This window comes from Centruroides vittatus, unplaced genomic scaffold, assembly GCF_030686945.1.
Source record: "Centruroides vittatus isolate TY-2023 unplaced genomic scaffold, ASM3068694v2 contig_3158, whole genome shotgun sequence".
Classification (NCBI taxonomy): Eukaryota; Metazoa; Arthropoda; class Arachnida; order Scorpiones; family Buthidae; genus Centruroides; species Centruroides vittatus.
This window is the reverse complement of record NW_027122034.1, coordinates 31,246-51,570: the sequence shown is the minus strand read 5'-3', so window position 1 is coordinate 51,570 and position 20,325 is coordinate 31,246. Positions and strand designations below refer to the sequence as shown.

The 20,325-nt window shown below is 29.4% G+C and overlaps 1 protein-coding gene across 1 annotated transcript in view; it reads right to left on the bottom strand.

Annotated features, from left to right (window-relative positions):
- Positions 1-20,325, bottom strand: part of LOC136973381 (collagen alpha chain CG42342-like) — a 72,217-nt gene that overhangs the window by 26,805 nt on the left and 25,087 nt on the right. Inside the window, exons 12-17 of the mRNA XM_067268103.1 lie at positions 9,597-9,722; positions 4,186-4,266; positions 4,022-4,111; positions 3,909-3,953; positions 338-361; positions 213-245 (exon numbers count right to left, since the gene is read on the bottom strand). Of these exons, the coding sequence (XP_067124204.1) occupies positions 213-245; positions 338-361; positions 3,909-3,953; positions 4,022-4,111; positions 4,186-4,266; positions 9,597-9,722 (399 nt within the window). The remainder of the gene's footprint in view (positions 1-212; positions 246-337; positions 362-3,908; positions 3,954-4,021; positions 4,112-4,185; positions 4,267-9,596; positions 9,723-20,325) is intronic.

Sequence of the window (20,325 nt, the reverse complement as noted above, 5' to 3'; positions counted from 1 at the left end):
ATTCTTTTAAGAGTTTAGCTTAAGTGTTTATCTCATCAAAATAACAGTAACTTAAAACAAAATGACTAAAATTTTTCTTTAATTTTTTATATCAAAACATGAATTTTTATCTACTAAACATTTAATAATCTACTAATTTTTATCTACTAAACATTTAATTTAAATGAACAAATTTAATTATTAATAATTATATTATAGAAGAAAATACTCACGACATTTCCAATTCCTTTATAAATATTTTCACCCTTTTTTAAAAAAAAAATATCTTGAAATATATTATTACCAAATTATAATAAAGAAAATGATTAGTATAATTAATAAAAATTTCCAAACCTACCTGTTTTATAAATCTAACAGGTGACTGTGAGAGAAAAGGGATAAAAGAATATTCAGAGAGAAATTAGAAAATTTTTATAAATGAATTTTGTTAAAAATATATATAATATTTTAGTATATGCATGTTAATTTTTTTATTAACATTAGTTGCTTAGAAATTACACCAAAATTTGTTATTAAAAATAAAAAAGTTTAGACTAAAAAGAGAATAGAAATTCCATTAAAATAAAGTTAAAATATTTAAGACATTTTTAATACATTATGTTATTAATGTAGATTTGATAAATCAAATACATAATAAAAATACAGATTACATCATTTTAAAATTTGTCTAGAAACATTATAAACTAATATTATAACAAACTATAAATTTATTTTATAATAATTATTTGTATATGACTTTTTCTATTTGTCATTATTATTTTTAATTCTGTTACATCTAAATTTTTTTATAATACTGTCAGTTTTGAAATTTCAATGTGTTAATCAACATTAAATATTAACCTGAACATAATTTACTATCACTCCAACTGCACTTAATATAAAACACAAAAAATACTTCAAAAACCTTTAATATGCAAGTTAAAATTATCACAAACAATCTAATGTTTTCGATCAACTTTATTGACCTTCCTCGGGATCAAACACAAACTGTTATTTCAAAAAAATTCTATTGCCAAACATAAAATTTAGAATGTTTTAAAAAACCAAAGCCGTGTAATCTCAGTTTGCTCTTTTATAGATGCATATTGGCCGCTTTCCAAGCCAACTGCATAACTGCATATTAAAGGTTTTCGAACTATTTTTTGTGTTTTGAACATAATTTATACCATAAACTTCTTTCTTAAAACTTTAAATGAATTTTAATTTATTTATGTAATCTTTACAGGATTTTCTGTTATATATAAATGCTCATTTTCACATTAAATCGACTATAAAAAATGACATTTACTGTATATTTCTGCAGATAAGACGACTTTCAGATAAGACGAGGTATAAATTTTCATCAAAGTTTTATAGTTTTAGCATATATCTGTCCTATAAGATGACCCCCAAACTATCAATGGCCTATGAATTTAGTTTAGATCGGCGATCATCATCTGGATAATAATACTGTGTAGCATATTCGGAATTATGTCCTATTCATAATTTTTCGAATGAACAAATTTTATTTTCCACCTCGCTATTGTTGCAAACATTCGCACTGATTCGGGCATTCGGGTAATGACCTTGACTATTCACAAAAACGTCATATTCTATTTTGTGGACATGCCCTACTCTCTATTAGTAAATAATTACGGTTTGTCCATTTTTTTATAATGGTTTTAATTTATATAAATTTCAATCTAATTTTTTTGTATCTGTCCTATAAGATGACCCCGGATTTTGGGGGCCTTTTTTTATGATTCAACTATCATCTTATCTGCGGAAATATACGGTAAATGTTTTTGAGTAATATGTTAGTCTTCAGAAAAATTCTTAGAATACTTTAAATTCATATACAGCAGATATTAGGAAATATTTCAACATAATATTGGTACTACTAGCAATATCTTAAAAATTAAAACAATTAATTATTAAAAATTTTTGCCATTTCTAAAGACAGAAATAAAGTACTCTAGATTTAATACTGATTGACAAATTGCATCTTCTGTGTATCATTTTATAGTCTGTTATATGAGTAATGATAGCTATTTAGCTACTCTACTATATAATTTTATAATGTTAGTTATGTTCTATGATGTATTAATCTTAAGTTCTATAACACTATAGCTTTTGTTTATTTTTAATGATCTGAATGATATCTTGTAAAAAAAAAATAGTTTTGTTTGCATTATGTTTCAATAATAATAGAATATTTTATTCAATATAATGACTTCAGCAGTCATCATATTTTATTCAATATGATGACTACTGATAAAACAGAATAAAACTGATGCTGAAAAACTTCAAACCAATAACAATAAACACAACAATAGTGATTTTGGCTAAGAAGGCTGGGTTATAGAATTTGACAAAGATAATATCGAAGAGGTTTTGGCATCTCATGGCCAAGAACTGACAGATAAAAACCTGATGCAATTGCAAGAGGAAAGAATACAAATTGAAACCAATCGCAATATGATAGAAAAAGTGTGAAGCTTAACAGTCATACTGTTGTATTTCAAACACACTACATTAGCCACAACCTTCAACATCAAAGCAGACAGACATAGATGTTAGTGACCTGCCTGTTTTGATGGATTCAGACATGTCAATAGATAACCCTCTTTCTCTCTTTTCTACATCCTTGTGTTCTGTACTTCTCACTACTTCAACCTTTGACAACTCAACCTAACATAAGTAACACCTTCCAGTCTCCAGTACATTTGCTATCTTTCTGATTCTGACAGTAAGTGAAACTAAACTGTATATAGGCCATTATTTATTTATATTTTATATAGGTTATGTATTATTTATCATATCATTTCTGCTTTTATTATACATTAGTGCTACTTCAGGTTTTGTGTGTTATTTGCTATAATTTGGTAGATTATATTTTGGGTCTGGGAATGCTCAAAAAATTTTCCCATGTAAATTAATAGTAACTGCTTCTTTATTTTATACCATTTTTTGCTTATGAAAGATTTCATGGGAATGCTTGACTTTTGTAAAGCAGGGATACCAATATCATAAAATATCTGAAAAGAATAGAGTCAACAGTAATATATACAGGTCTATTGTACAGATATTATATAAAGACAAATTCACTATGAATTTTAAATTCTTTTCTATGTATGTATTTTTGCTTTTCTATATTTTCAAATGAATTTCATAATTCTGTCTCATATAAATTTTTGTGACAATTGCTCGTCATTTCTGTACATAAAATTAAATTGTTGGCTAAAAAGCTTTATTTATAAATTTTTAAAATGTTTCATTGCCTGTTAATGCCTGGAGGGGCAGTAAATGTAGCAGGGCAGCAGGAGGTGATATATATTGACTTGTGGTTGAGAGAGAGAAAGAGACTCTCCTTTCTTTTCAGTGCCATTATGGGAGGAACACAAAGATGACCAGTAACGACAGGACTGTGCAAAGGAAGAATTATGAAAGTTAATGGAATCCACTTTAATCAATGGGAACCAGGACAAGGCAGCTATTATGTGAATGAAAATTTGATGAACTTCTCTCACCATTAGTGTCTCCTCTCCCTTTTTTGACTGTCTACTGACAGTAGGATTGTCAGGTAAGAAAATTCACAATTACACTAATATGTCATTGTTGTGAAAAGACAAATTGACTGATTTGTAAGAGAAATCTAAAACGTTGTATTTTTGAATATGCTCTGATTATTGTTTTTATCAGAGCATATTCAAAAAAAGTGTTAACTCAACTTCAAGTTGAGAGAATTAAAACTTACATTTTAATGAGTACTGTAATTTATATATCATATTAAATTTTCTCATTATATTCAATAGGAACTATTATAATTTAAATGTAAAAAATATATATAAATTACCAAACTTAAATTTAATTAAGTTATAACTTTTAGAAATTGTTTTAAATATAAAATGTATTATCAATATACTTACTGCTTCTCCTTTATCTCCTTTGTCTCCTCTACTACCTGCTTTACCCTAAAAATATAAATAAATAATTAATAAAATTATTGAAACATAATCGATAAAATGAACTTTTTACTAACTGGAGGCCCTGGTAATCCAGGTGGTCCCATAAAACCAGGCGGTCCTATTTCTCCTTGACTTCCTTTATCACCTTTGGGACCTGATTGTCCCTATTAAAATAATACAAAAGATGTTATTTAAGAAATTATAACATAAGAAACTTAAACACAATTTGGAAATATACTGGAAGACCAGGTGGTCCTTGTGGTCCAGGTAAGCCATTTATTCCATCCATTCCTGCTGGTCCAGTTAAACCAGGATCACCCTGTTAATATAGTTTTAAAATGTTTAACTTTTTAATAACTAGTTTTGTAAATGAAATTTTAAGTAAAGTAGAATGCCTTAATTAAAATAAAAATTTAACTTTATATACTCAAATGATTTTGCCTCCTAATCAGATTAAAGTACCAGTTTAGGAAATATATAGTAAAAAATCAATCTTATTTAAATAAAAAATAATTAAAAATTAATTATAAAACATTATTAGAAAAAATGAGATTATTATAATAAAAATCTGTGTAAACTTTTCTTTTATTATTGTATTTTTTATTCCAATTTTAGTTTATGATATATTTATTAAACTCTCTAATATTTGGAAATTTAAACATGGGTTTTCAGCATTGTTTCTATCAATCATAATGGAATAAATTACAAGTTAATATTTCAAATATTCAATTACTCTTTCAATTCTTATTTGTAAGATTTGTACAGTGCAATCTCAGTAGTCTGATATATATATATATATACATATTTTTTATGGGCATATTGTACACAAATTTTTTTGTCTGTCAGCATTTTTAACAAAATAACTATAATAGCTTAATCTATTGTTGTTGTTATTTATCATTTGCAATAAAACAGAGCACATGGAATCAATGATCGAAATTATTGTCAAATGTTATATGACATTGTTACATACAACGCATCGTGTCACAGTGTTTTATAAACGTTCTTCTGTTACGTAATAAAAGGTTGGTGGTGCTGTTGACCCCTCGGGGACGGTGACCTCGTTTCACATCCCCCTTCCAGCGCTGACTTTCCGTGAATCAAGACAGTGTAATCTTTGTGTATTCTTTGTTCCTTTGTTATATAACCAGTTATGTGAGTCTAACTTTTTTTTTATTAATCTCTCTGACAAGCAACATCTAGTCTAACAACACATTCAGTCCTATTGCTACTCCACTGCAAACAGAGATGATATACAATGGTACACTTAGATTACTGGACATACTGGAAGAGTGAATGGAGATTATTAAAATTGTACTGTATATTTATAATTTTCATTGTTATTCCACAAAATTTAATAATTGAAAAAGTTTTTCACACTCCAGGATGAAATAGATTTAAAAATATTAAAAATTGATGTCTAAATACAGACTAAATACAAATAAAAATTTGATGTTTTTACACATCACAACCACAGGAAAACAATTATTTTGTACTTAGTCTTCAATTTGTAATATTTTTTAAAATAAATATTTCTTTTACAAGAACACAATGCCAGAAGAACATTTAATCAATTTAAATATCCATAAGCAAAGAAGAGCCTCAAAGGAAAGGTCAATGTTGTTTTTGTTAATACACAATTAACAAAAACAACATTGACCTTGTTAACACCAATTGTGGACTTTGATAACACCAGCCTCGTTAAAAGGTTATACGATATGGACCGCATCAGGGCCTTGGAGACCCTTGAGATTTACAAGACAAAAATCGGGGAAGTGTATTAATTTCAAGGAGAATAACGTTTTATTGTATGCGTGGCGATATATCTCCGAGGTGCATCCGCATTGGTAGTCGTGTAGTATTCCTGTACAGATAGACAGCGTCATTTTTATGATGGTTTCCTGTCTATTAAATGCATGTTGGATCTTTCTCAGTTATTGCACGCCGGAGATGTTCTATCTTTTGAATTTCAAAGGCATTCTATTTTCAATGTGTTCCATTTTAAACCGTCAAAGAACCTGACGAAGATCTCGGAGGAGAATCGAAAACGTTAGTTATTGGTTAATTTTCGTCTTGAGTACCGGAAACTTAAAGGTTTAAGAAGATATATTGGATTTTATATGTACCGGTATGAGGATTATTTTCTATTCTTTTATTACTTGTTCAATAACTTTCTTTGTTAGAAGTGATTATAAGATTTTTGTAAAGAGCATTTTTGAATTTAGAAAACTGTCAAAAAGGATGATTTGGAAAATGTGCTCCAAATTTGGACCCCCTAAGTATAAATTTCATTTATAAGAATTTTCCAGGATATTTCCCAGGTTAAAAAAACAATTGGGATCTCGTTTGAGAAACCCTATATTGAGAAATTTTATGATAAGAATTTCCCAGGATATTTCCCAGGTTAAAAAAACAATTGGGATCCTGTTTGAGAAACCCTAATTCTGATGTTGTAAGTAATGAAATTTATACTTAGTATAAATGAAATTTGGACCCCCTAAGTATAAATGAAATTTATACTTAGGGGGTCCAAATTTTTCATAAATTTTCATTTATACTTTTTTCATTTATACTTGAGTCAAATGATTCAAAGAACATAAATACACAATTGATAAAAATCTCGATAATATGACGCTGCAGCTTACAACATCAGGATTAGGGTTTCTCAAACGGGATCCCAATTGTTTTTTTAACCTGGGAAATATCCTGGGAAATTCTTATCATCCTGGGAAATCCCACAAATTTCTTAAAAGTTCACTTTTTTCTTATTTTATATTAAGGTTATGGAAATTTTACCAATAGAAAGTATAATTAACTCATAAGCTGTTAGAATACATTTTTATTTATTAATTTTAAACCTACTTGTTATTTTTTAAAATTTTTCCTTGTTATGGCATGTCACAAATGGTCAATAATCAATATGTAGCTTATTTGTGGCAGGACTCTGAAAATTCTTTACTTGTCAGAACCTGTAATATCTGGAATAATTGTGCTTATGCTGTCTTAATTTTTAACCATGCCCAGTAGCTTCAATAACTGTGTAACTGTAACACCAGGTTGTGCAAAGTACAAAGCGCAATGAGTACAAAGTCTGCAAGTATGAAGTTTTTCTTCATAAACCTAATTATTAAAGCCAAACAAATTGCCGAATTATCGGGCTATAAGTTCAATGCTGCTATTAAAGCAGCTGAGGCAGACAAATCAAGAATACTAGAGAGCAAAAGAAGTACTACAATCTTGAAAACGAAAATCTTCCAGGCTACAGGTGAAAAAACACATAACATTTGTTCTCTCTTAAATGCATTAAACACGATTCCACTCATATCAATTGAATCGGAAAGAACATTCTTGGTAGCAGTCTTTCATTAGTAAAATAAGAATCAGATTGAGTGATGGGAGTGTTGACCATCTTTGCTTTTTAAAATTTTATTATAAAAATTTACAATAATATTTTGTATTATGTTTTATTTAAATCACAAAAATTACCTTTTAAGTTCATTTTTTTAAATTTTCAACTCAATTCAAAGCATTTTTATTGTTGTTGTTGTATGTAGTTTCCAGCAAACTTTAAAAAAATTTTTCTACTTGTGAAAATTTCTACTTAATTCAAAGGTAATTTTTGATATATAACTTACACAGCATTGTTAATATGATTTTAGAGATTGCAAACGTATTAAATTACTTTAAAAAATGAAAAATAATTATATCATTCGATTTCAAGATATTTTGTATATCTTAAAAATAATTAATTCTATCCTGGGATTTTCCAGGATCCCGGGAAACAGTTCACTTTTATCCCGGAATCCCGGGACAAGCAAAAGACCAAGAAATGAGAATCCCTAATCAGGACATACAAGTACAATGGGAGCAGGCAATCATCATCAGACCCACATCTAATATACATACTATGAGATATCTAGAAAAATTGGAAACTTTTAAAGTGCATAAAAAATCTGGTTGCATCAACCAGAGAGATGCAGACAGCTTGTCTACCGTATGGCGGGCCTTTAATGAAATTTAATTTTATTAAGGGACATTTATTCATTTATTTTTACATTTTATTTTATTTCTGTAATTATTTATTTTATTAATCTCAACTACAATTTCTGTTATTTATACATTTATTTATTTTAGAATTCTTGTTATCGTTTTTAAATCTTTGTATTTACATTATATTTTTCGAGTTCTATTCTATTGTAACTGAAGGTTGGTGAAGCTGATCGAAAATGTTATTATTTAGTAAATTTCACTGCTGGATTTTTTAAAGGTGTCATTTTTTGTGAGAGAAAGTGTGGCAGTCAGTCAAAAATTACCCTCTATGCAAGATTTTTACATTTTTGAACTCAGGACACATTAAATTTCAAAAAAAATTTTAAAAAATGCAGAAAAAATTGGGAGGGTTTCTTTGGTATGTATGGATGTTAGTGGGTGTGTGGGGGGGCCACAATTTTGTTCACCCTGTTTGAAGCTTAATAACTCCTGTGCTTTTTGTTGAAAATTTCTGAAATTTTGCAGGGAGGTTTGTTTATTAGGGAAATCGAAGCTATTAAATTTTGGTGATTAAAGGTCTAGAGGGTAGAGAGATAAAGGAGGTTGAGTGTATCTCTAGTAGGGTCAGACTTAATGATGATTTTACTTGTTATTAGCATTTACAATTTTTTATAAAAAACCCATCCCCCAACCCTCAAAATTAAGCTTTTTGCCATTTTATAATAGTTAAAAGTTTTTAAATAAAATATGATAACAAATGGCACCACAAAATGTTGCAGGGAAAGTTAAGCAACTTGTTGCTATATTTTATATATAGATTGCAGTACCTCTTGTTTACTACTATTTCATCTTGTCCACTGCCAGATTTATAAATCCAAGTTTTCTGTCCAAAATATTTTGAGAAAATTTGAATTATCAGTTAATTTTTTTGCACTTATATTTTGCAGTTAATGTTAATCATCTTTAAAATTTGGTGAATGCTTAAGTGGCATTTTGCTTTGTTCATAACTCTTGTGCTGTTTAATTTTAATATTTAATATATAATTCGTCTTGTAAATTTCAATGTAGGTAGAACCTGGGATAAAGGAATGTCAAAACCTACTGGACCAAGGCACCTAGAACACTAAATCAGGAAATTCTTGTCATCAGGAAACTGCTTGTCATTAAATTAGTAGGCCACAATCCAATAGAATCTATTGTATTATTCAGATCGCTTTTTGTCCATTGACTTATTTCCTATAGATGGACTTATCAAACTGGACAGTCACAAGACAGAATGACCTTAAGACACAATTTTCTTCTGTATTTATTACGAAGCTGCTGTCCAGTTTGATAAGTCCATCTATAGGAAAAATGCACTAGCACAAAACATAGGAGAAAATAACCTATTGTATCTAAATTTCTATGTAAAACCAATAAAAAGTTTTAAACCTGATTAGGTTCGGAATTCTACATATAATCATATTTATTGTATTTATTTATAAGAATTGAATTTCATTAGTCTATTTAATTAGATTTATTTCATTAGTCTAAATAAATATGTATTTATTTAATTATTTATAATTAAGTTAAATTATGAAATTAAATCATATTTTTTCTTATGATAAAATTATTTTTCAAATATATAACTTATAAATCTCTTTTAATATACAAATTTACCTGCATTCCAGGTAATCCAATATCTCCTTTCTCACCCTTCTCGCCTTTCTCTCCACGAAAACCTCGTTCTCCTTTAGGACCTGGTTCACCCGGTAATCCCCGATCGGCGGCTTTTCCTGGTCTTCCCTAAAATGATTTTAAAATGTACATAAAGATTATTTGATAATTTTTAATTTTTGGGAAGAAAGTGGAACAGGTTATTTTAAAATATTGTAAATAAACATACTAATTTTGTGGTAATCGTGATCATAATAACTATTATTAAAATCTCTACATTTTCTTTCTTTAGGAAATAGTGAAAAATCTAAAATAACTTTTGATTATAAAATGTTTCCTTTTATTTATGAATTTAGATTGATTTAACTTAGGTAGGTTTATATATATTTAATATATTATATAAAATGAAAAACTGAATATTTAATATTAGACTTTTAGACTTTTTATTAAGTATTACTTAAACTTTCAAAAACGACAAGGTTAAATATTCAAAATAAAAATTGCACAGTTTAACACTCTGATCAACGGAAAAGTCTTGTTCAACAAGCCAATTTTCCTCTGAAAAAGTGAAGAACAAGTCTCACTCATTCACAGTTTTATATGTTATTTTATGGAGTTGGATGGTTTAGACTCATTTATAGCTGAAGTAGGAAGAAGTGGGACTCATTTAATAAAAATTTATCATTTTCATTGCTAAATGGAATGCATTGTTTAATATTTTGATGTTTTGTAAAATGGCTACATGCAGAAAGTTATTGGTTAATAAAGCTTTACATTTAATAAATAATCCCAGGTCAAAATTACATAGTTCTGATTCTGAAGTCAAAGAAAATTAATCTGATTGAAGCTTTGTCAATGTAAACACCATAAAATTGTGAACTTTGTGACAATCAATTGTATCTTGAAAAGTGCTTTGAATGTTCCCAAAAAAGTAAATTATGCTTTGAACATTGCCTAAAAGTTTGTCAGTCCCAAAATAAGTAACAGATAAAATGTTTGAAACTTTTTTATTGCAGTTGATATGATCTGATACATAACTTTTTAAAATTTAAAACAAGGCATTTTATTCTGATTTTTTAAAAATTTTTTTCTTTTTAATGATTAGGCTGTTAATTGTTTGATGTTAACAAAAGTACTAATACAAAGAAACAAATCCTAAAATATTATGAGAATTATTTTTGATTCTTCTTTTATGATTTTTTGAAAACTGCCAAAAAAATGCAGAATGCACAGGTATTCACAGGTCTGGAAAGTATTATTGATAATATATTTTCTAATAATAAGAGGTGTGTTTTTAAAGTAAGTACCGTTTTAATATAACGTCTCTGGAGTGCTGCAGTCGGCACTTAGTGCATGCGCGCTGTGTACCTAAATCTGTTGGGAAGCCACAAACACCATTACAAAGCCAGTCGACTGTGCTTACTGTTTGTGTGTTATCGAAATGCCGCCGCTCATTGAGAATCCTGCCGACTGCGAAGTGTGTGCCGTTATTCGTTTTGTCAGTGCTAAAGGCTCGAAAGCAGCTGAAATTCATCGCCAAATCAGTGAAGTTTATGGTGAAAGCGTTATGAGTGATAGAATGGTACGAAAATGGGTTAGGCCCTTTAGTAATGGCCGCACAAACATTCATGATGAGGAACAAAGTGGGCAACCTTCAGTTATTATCGACGATTTGATTGAAAAAGTGGACTGTAGAGTGATGGAGAACAGACGATTCACGATTTCATCTTTATCTAAAGAGTTTCCTGTAGTTTCAAGAAGTGTTCTCTATGAAATTGTGACCGGACGATTAAATTATCGGAAGTTGTGTTCCCGTTGGGTGCCGAAAATGTTGATGGAGGAGCACAAAACCAAACGTTTGGCCAATGCATTGACTTTTCTTGAGCGCTACAGTGACAAGGGAGATGATTTTTTTAAGCCGTATTGTTACAGGTGATGAAACATGGGTAGCCTACATTACACCAGAATCGAAGTAACAATCCATGGAATGGCGACATTCATCATCTCCAAGGAAAGTCAAGTTCAAGCAAACAATTTCTGCTCAGAAAATCATGTGCACGGTGTTTTGGGACAGATACAGAGTGTTGCTTGTTGATTTTTTGCCTCATGGTGAAACGATCAATTCAGCTGCATACTGTGAGACTTTAAAAAAACTGCGCCATGCAGTACAAAACAAAAGGCGGGGCTTACTGAGCAAGGGTGTCGTTTTGCTCCACAATAATGCTCGTCCACATACGGCAAATCAAACTCAAGACCTAATCACATCATTTGGCTGGGAACAATTAGACCACCCTCCATACAGTCCCGACCTAGCGCCAAGTGACTATCATTTGTTTCTGCATTTGAAGAAGCATCTGGCAGGGCAGCACCATAACGACAAAGTCAAAATCCAATCACGACGAAGTCAAAACGACCGTTCTGCAGTGGTTGTCTCATCAGGCGGCAACATTCTTTGAGGATGGAATACAAAAGCTGGTCCCATGATACGATAAGTGTCTCAATATTAATGGGAATTATGTAGAAAAGTAGTGTAAAATATGGGCTTTCACATAAATAAAAATTTTGTTAAAAATGTTTGCTTGTTTTTTTTATATTTCAAAATGGTACTTACTTTAAAAACACGCCTCGTATATTATCGATGTGAATCTAAACTTGAAATATTTTATAAAAATCATTCTGATTTCTTTAAAAAATTTTAATTTATAATAAAGATATTTTTTAAAATATTTCCAAGAAAATGAAAGATAAAAAAATACACAAAACAGACCCACATTATCATACAAACAAGAAAAGAAACAGATAAATCAAAAATACAACAGAAGAATTAGAAAGATGCTAAAACAGGTTAAAGTCTAATCTTTGAAGTGAATAGTGATAATGATAAATTAAAAAATAACTAAAGATATAGGAAAAAAATATTTACTATTTTATAAATCAACTAAATATATATCATATCTCAGTTAAATGGTTTTTCAGCAATAATTTTAACATTTTATATTATTATTTTCAAACAAATCCAATAGAAAAATAATTAATTGCTTTTAACTTATTTAATAATCTTTAGTGTATAGTAAGAATATTTACGATATATGTATATAATTAAAAAAAGGATGAAAATTAGAAAATATTTTTCACTTTTGGAAAAATTTATTTCTTCTAAATTAAAAAAATTAATTTCATGTAACTATTAAGAAATAAAGTAATTACGATCATTGTTATATATTTAAGAAACAATTTACTTTTGATGCACGAAGGTCTTTATATTCTGTTCAAATACATTATTAAAATACCGAATAAGTTATTTAATACAGAAATTTGTTATTTATAATTATATTATATTTTCCTTTACTAAATAACAAACACTTTATCTTTAAATGCTTGAAAATTATTCATAAACTTAGAATAAGAAAAACCGATTTCAAATGCAAAAACATTTAGAATTCAACTGCATAAAATATTTGAGAATACTTCAAAAGCAAGTGAATACTACTATCAATTAATTGAAGAAGTTTTAATATAATAGTACAAACATGTTTTTGAAGTATCAATCCTTAAATGCATCATTTCAAATGCAGTTAATTCAGATGAACTAACAGGAGATATTTGTTGTGCAAAGTGTCAAAAAAAAAATAGATTCAAAAGTTTATGTAAAATTGAATTAAGACTCCTTCAGTTAACTAAAAGTTCTGTTTTTACTTGTTTTTGAAGACTACTTCATAATAACAGATTTAAAATTCCTTGTAATATACAATAACAAAAACATCATGCTTTTTGCTTATGATTATCAAATGATATTAGCGAGGTTGAGGCCAAAGTTTTAAACGTGAAAACATGTGCGTCGGACGTTCGGCGCCGCTTTCTGTAAGCCAAGAAGTTTGACAATGGTGTTTGGAAAGTCAGTGGAATCATGCTCGACATGCCAAACGCCATTGTCAAACTTCCAGGCTTACAGGAAAGCGGTGCCAAACGCCCGACGTACACGTTTTCACGTTTAAAACTTTGGCCTCAACCTCGCTATTGTTAATTAATACAATGCCATTCAATTGATTCTCTTTTATAAGAAGTAAAAATTTCTCTTAGCAAATATAAGTGATTTAAAAATTGAAGGGTAATATTTTGACTATTATGAAATTTGAAATGAAAAAAATATGTATAACTTATGTTATATAGTTAATATAATCTGATTCCTAATGTAACTATAATAACTCATAAGTATTTTCACTAATTTATTATCTATTAATCATAGCCAACATTGATTTAAATTACCATCAATTTATTCATATTTAAAAATAAATATGGCAAAGAACATACAGATCTAGTGACCTCAAATGAAATGTTCATCATATTCATTTTGATTGAATTGTATTATATTATATATATATATATATATATATATATATAATATAATACAATTCAATAAAAATAAAAGTTTATTCTCGTTGAATATATGATATATAACAGGAGCCACACAATGTCTACCAAGCACACATAAGAGCCATAACCTCTATTGGAAAAGTATTTTAAATATATATATAATTAAAATACTATAGTTATTACTGTTCTACAGTAAATATTACTATGTTAGAGTAAAAATGCATATGTTAGAGTAGAACATATGAAAGGCTATCTAAAAAACATTTAAAAAAAGATAGGTTTATTATAAATATATATCACTATTTTTTCTCCTTTACTTACTAGTAGAAGGTTTGTAGATTTGTACTTGGGACATTAACTGTTTAGAAGTTACTTCATATAAATGTATCCTTAGCATTCAGTTGCCTGTTTAAGGTTACGTTGCAAGGTACACTTAAAATCTGTATGTATAGCATGATACATAATAGTCAGCAAACTTACAAAAAAAAAAATATTACTTATGTACCAAATTTAAAAAGAAATTGTATAAGTATATGGGAGCCACAGTAAGGGTCTAGAATAGCTACGCGTGGCTTGCAAGTTGCAGTTTGGACACTGTTGACATATAAGATATATTAATTACAATATCTCTCTTCTCTCTTCAACTGAAGAGTTATAAGCAGCATCAAATCCACCATTCAATTCTATTTAGTGCCAGTTGCTGTTGTCTTAATGTTGCTGAAATGTGTTTTGCTTTTCACTATATCCCAATATTCCATTCTTGGTTGTTCTCTTACTGCTTTTCTCTCCATCATTCCCTCAAATAATACCTTCATCTATTCTGAATATCTTAATAGTTGTCCTATCAGGTTGTTTGTTTGTTTATTTATAGTGTTAAGAATGTCTCTGGATTCTGTTGCTCTCACTAAAACTTGTTCATTGCACAATTTTTCAGTCCAAGCTACTTTCTGCATTCTCCTCCAGCACCACGTTTCAAAAGCCTGTAGTTGAGGAAAAAAGGGAGGACAAAACTTTATTCTCAACTTCCATGTTTCAAAATTATAGAAGGTCACTCTCCAAACATAACTTTTGATGAGACTTTCTTCACATTCACAAAGATGTTCTATGATGTTAGCATTCTTTTCATTCTGTAGAACACTTCTTTTTTCCCAGGAATTTTCAATGTCACATCTTTTTCACACCTTCTGTGAGATGTTATGAGGCTTTCCAGGTAACAGAAATTCTCCACTCTGTCTAATTCTTTCCTCTCAAGTGTTATTATAGCATGTTTTTCATTTCCTCTTGAACAAATCATTACTTTTGTCTTTATATGATTTATTTAAGTTGCATTTGACCTTATGTGCATTATTAAGGTCTCCTAATGCCTCCTATAGCTCTTGTTCACAGTTTGCAACCAGATCTATGTCACTGTAAAACCATTGTATTGAAGATTTGCCATTTATCTTTATACCATTATGGTTAATTTCCCTATATTCCTTCACAGCATCTTCTATATAAATGTTGAATAAAATAGATAATAGTCCACAGCCCTATCTGAGTCCTTTCAAAATTCTTGCTTTTTCTTTACTAAAATAACATATTATATTTCTTGGTTTTTGTATAGTTGATGATAATAATACAAGTAGTATTAATAAGGCTTTCTCTATTAATGCTATTTGGTCTTTATATATTATATTATTCTTCTATCCCTATAGTCAATTCTCAACTCCTTTAGAATATTCAACATTATTGTCCAATCCACATTATGAAATGCTTTTTCTATATCAATAAAAGCAATGAATATTGGCACATCTGCTTTTATTGTTTTTTCTATAATCATGCGTAGACTTAAAATGGCTTCTCTTGTGTAACTATTTTTCCTAAAACCAAATTGATCCTCAGAGATATTGTCATTGACAATGTTCTGTAATCTGTCAAGTATTATCCCTGTAAAGATTTTTTTTAAATGTGGCATTAAACTTAGTGTCTTACAATCTTCACATTTTAGTTCCCCCTTTTTCTTACATACTGGAATTATATATTCTGGTTTGAAATCCTTTGGGATGATTCCAATGATATAAATTTGATCAACTAATTTATATAGAGTATATCTTCTATTATCTCCTACAGTTTGGATGATTTCTGCAAAGATTCCATCTATTCCTGCTGCTGTTCTTGACTTCTCATTCAAATTATTCTTTCAGTATTCATGGGACAATTTCATTTCCATCCACTGTAATTTCTCCTTTAAGAATATGCTTCTTGAGTGGGTTTTCCTGGTGAAGTTCTGTAAATTCTTTCCATCTATATACTATTTCATCATTTTCAGTTAGAATCTTTCCATTTTTGTCCTTGCTTGTATGTTGCTTTCTTTCATTCAGTAAAGTGTTGCCTTATTATATTATACATTCTCTTGATGTTTCCTCTTATCACTCTTATATTCTCATTAACTTTACTGCAGATCTTTTCTATACATTCTTCCTTTGTTTTTCTTGTTCATTAATCATATTTCTGCAAATTATGTGTTGTGCCTGGTTGTTGTTGCTCTTTCCATCATCTCAAGAATTTCCTCTAATATCATGGTTTGTATATGTTGTTCTTCCATTCCAAGGCATTTTTTTAGCAGCTTCAGTGACCTCTTTTTTTTTTAGGAATTCTCAATTTTCTTCAATGTTAGTGCTATCTTCATAGTTGAGTTTATTTGAAAGCTGATTTCTGCTTAATTTTTGTTAAGTTCCAATATTGGATCTGAATGGAGATTCTCTTACATTAAAAATTGCCGGGATGAATTCACATTTAAGAAAAAATATAATTTCTTACAAGACTATACATTTACACGGGTCCTTATCCTTCCAGTCTCTTCACACGCTTTTTAGAGGCAATAACAAGTCTACGGCAGAACTGACCTTTTATTGGAGGCTACTGTCCGCCATCGTGTGAAGGGACTGGAAGGATAAGGACTCGTGTAAATGTATAGTCTTGTAAGAAATTATATTTTTTCATAAATGTGAATTTGTCCCGGCAACTTTTAATGTAATTATTATTTTTTAAGAATATGTATGCTACCGTTAGAGGACTCTATAACCGTTTTACATTGGATGGCAGACAGTAGCCTCCAATAAAAGGTCAGTTCCGCCGTAGACTTGTTATTGCCTCTAAAAAGCATGTGAAGGGACTGGAAGGATAAGGACTAATGTAAATGTATAGTCTTGTAAGAAATTATATTTTTTCTTAAAGGAGATTCTCTTTCTTCAGCTTTAGCCTTGGTTGACTGTCATGAGCACTAAATTACTGACATTGTGTCCACAGTGGCGTAGCAAACATAACTGGTGCCCAGGGCACGACACTTTATTGGCACCCCTCACTCCTCCAGAAACACATATAGTTTGTCTTGGAGACCATTTGGGCACCCCTCTGCGAGTGGAGCCCAGTGCATAATACACCCCCTTGCTCCCCCTTCGCTACACCACTGTGTGTCCATACCTGATGTTACCAAAACAGTGCCTTGCCAATGTTGTTCATCTTAGGCTCTCATTAGTAATGGGAATGAGTAGTGCTGCTGTCCACACTACCATGGTTTGGAATCAGCTTTCCTTCTTCTAAGCAATTTTGTATAGTATATATATACATGATGTGTTTTTTAAATAAGTTCTGTTTTAAAAGAGGATTATTGCAGTGCTACAGTTGGTATTCTTGTGAATGTGCGCTGAGTACCTACATCTGTTGGCTAGCCACAGATGCAACTATGGAAGCATTTGTTTGTTTTACGTTTGTTTGTTTGTGTGTGTTTAAAATGCCTCAAACAATTGAAAATTCCACCAATTGTAAAGTATGTGCGATGATTCTTTTTTAATGCAAAAGACGTGAAAGTGGCTGACATTCATCAGCAGATTAATGAGGTGTATGGAAAAAACATTATGAATGATGGAATGGTAAGAAAATGGGTTAGAGCATTTAAAGATAGCCATACTAATGTCCATGACGAGAGAGTAATGGGCAACTGTCTCTCATTACTGAAGACTCGATGCAGAAAGTTGTTTCAAAAGTTTGCGAAAACACATGCTTTACGATTTCGTCATACAAAATAAAAAGCATGGCAAGCTCAGTAAGGGGTTGTTTTGCTTCATGACAATGCCTGTCCACATGTGGCTCAACGAACCCGAGATCTTATCACATCATATGGCTGGAAACAACTTGATCACCTTCCATATAGCCCAGATCTAGCGACTAGTAACTACCATTTGTTCCTCCACTTGAAAAAGCACCTAGGCAGTTAGTGCTACAACGATGATGTCAAAACACTGTGCTGCAGTGGTTGGCAAATCAGGCAGCAGGTTTCTATGAGAATGGAATTCAGAAGCTGGTTGTATGATATGAAAAGTGCCTCCATATTGAAGAAAATTATGTTGTAAAATAGAATAAGGTACAGGCTTTCACGTAAGAATAAAATTATTTAAAAATTGCAGTTGTGTTTTTTTAATATCAAAATGATACTTACTTAAAAAACATGCCTTGTATATATCAGGTCAGTCCATAAGTTCATGCGTATTTTTATCTACAAAAAAGATTTGTTGTAGGTGTCTATGAACAGTTCCATGGGATGAATTTAAACGTTCCATAATTTCATCAACTGTTAAAGATGGTTCTGCTTCAACTAGTGCAGAGAGAGCATCATCGTCAAAGTCAACGGGTCTTCCAGTACGAGCCTTATCCTCCACACTAAAATCATTGTTTCTAAATCTTTCAAACCACTTCTGCGCAATCCTTGCACTAATTACTATTTGATTATGTACAGTATTTATTTTTATGGCTGCATTTGTAGCATTCTCACCACTTAAAAATAAAAAGTATAAAACATGTCTTTTGTATTCGTCGGTTACTTCCATTTTAACAAGAATAAACAACTGAAATGTTGACAATTCTGAACAGTATTATATGAATGAGATCCAATTTAACACTTCAATGTAAAAATTATCACATTAGACTGACATTTTTAACAGCAAAACGAGATTTTTCTCAAGGTCATAGAAATGCGCATGGACTTATGGACTGACCTGATATATATCATCAATTATAGTGTATATATATATATATACATCACATATTCAATGAGAATAGAATTTTCATTTATTTATTTTAAAAAAATTTAATAGTTTAAAACATTATATTTTAGACGTTTATAATCAAAAAATGCACTTACGTAAAACCAGATAACCGGAGTGGTTAGTATTCGGGTCGCAAACGTTTTCGTAGCCTCTTCTAGGCTCTTCTTCAGGCTTAGTAGTAATCTTGCGACCCAAATACTAACCACTCCGGTTATCTGGTTTTACGTAAGTGCATTTTTTGATTGAATCACCGGTGTGTAAGGAAGATTGAGTATATAATGTTTTAATTAAGAACAGAAAAAACATATTGATTTTTACAAATATAAGATATCCCAAATATATAATATTTGTTATGAATGATGATACTTGTAATTAATATATTTGATAAAATTCATAATGTGAATAGTTTATTACTATTGTAATTCTCTAACAATGTACGGTAGTTATATTTTATTAGGTTTTAAAAGATGTAATTTTAAAAATAAAAAATAAAAATTATTTAAAGAGAAAGTATTATTCAAATAAATATAATTAGTAATTTAGAAAAAGTGTTATAGAATAAACATGCTTAAAAAATAAAAACACCATTTAAAAAATAAAAATAAAAGTAAATACTTACATGACAAAAAAGCAGATAAATTAACTTTGTTGAAATAGCTAGATAAATTAATTAGATAACAGAAAAAAAACATAAAAACCCATTGTAAATTAGTATAAAGTATTTCCATAATTATTTAGAATTTAAACCATATACAAATTTAAAATTTATTCATTTAAATGGTAACGGATGTCATTTAATAGCTTGAATAATTATGTTTGATAACTCATTTAAATAATTTGATGATAATAATATTTTGAGAATGTATTTCAAAGTGGATTTTACAGAAGAAAACTTAGTCTACAGAATAAAAACTGCTAAAACTTAATTCACTTCTATATCTTTATTAAATACAAAACAAAGACAAAATTCGGATGAGAATTATCCTCATAAATCCAAAAACTATAAAGAACATTATGACCATTTTATATATTCAACAAATATTTAGTGTCTTTAAAGTCGAAAATTAAGAGTCTTTAAAACTGTTACAGTTTATGTTTAATATCTGCATAAATTATAAAAGTTGATTTATTATTTACTGTCAATGTAATTTTCAGTATTATAGATATGAAGAATAAATCTTAAATTTGCATAAAATTTTGTTATAAATTAAAACAGATGTTAAAAGTTATTTAGAAAAGAAAGAAATCTCTGTTAAGCAAATTATAAAAGAAGT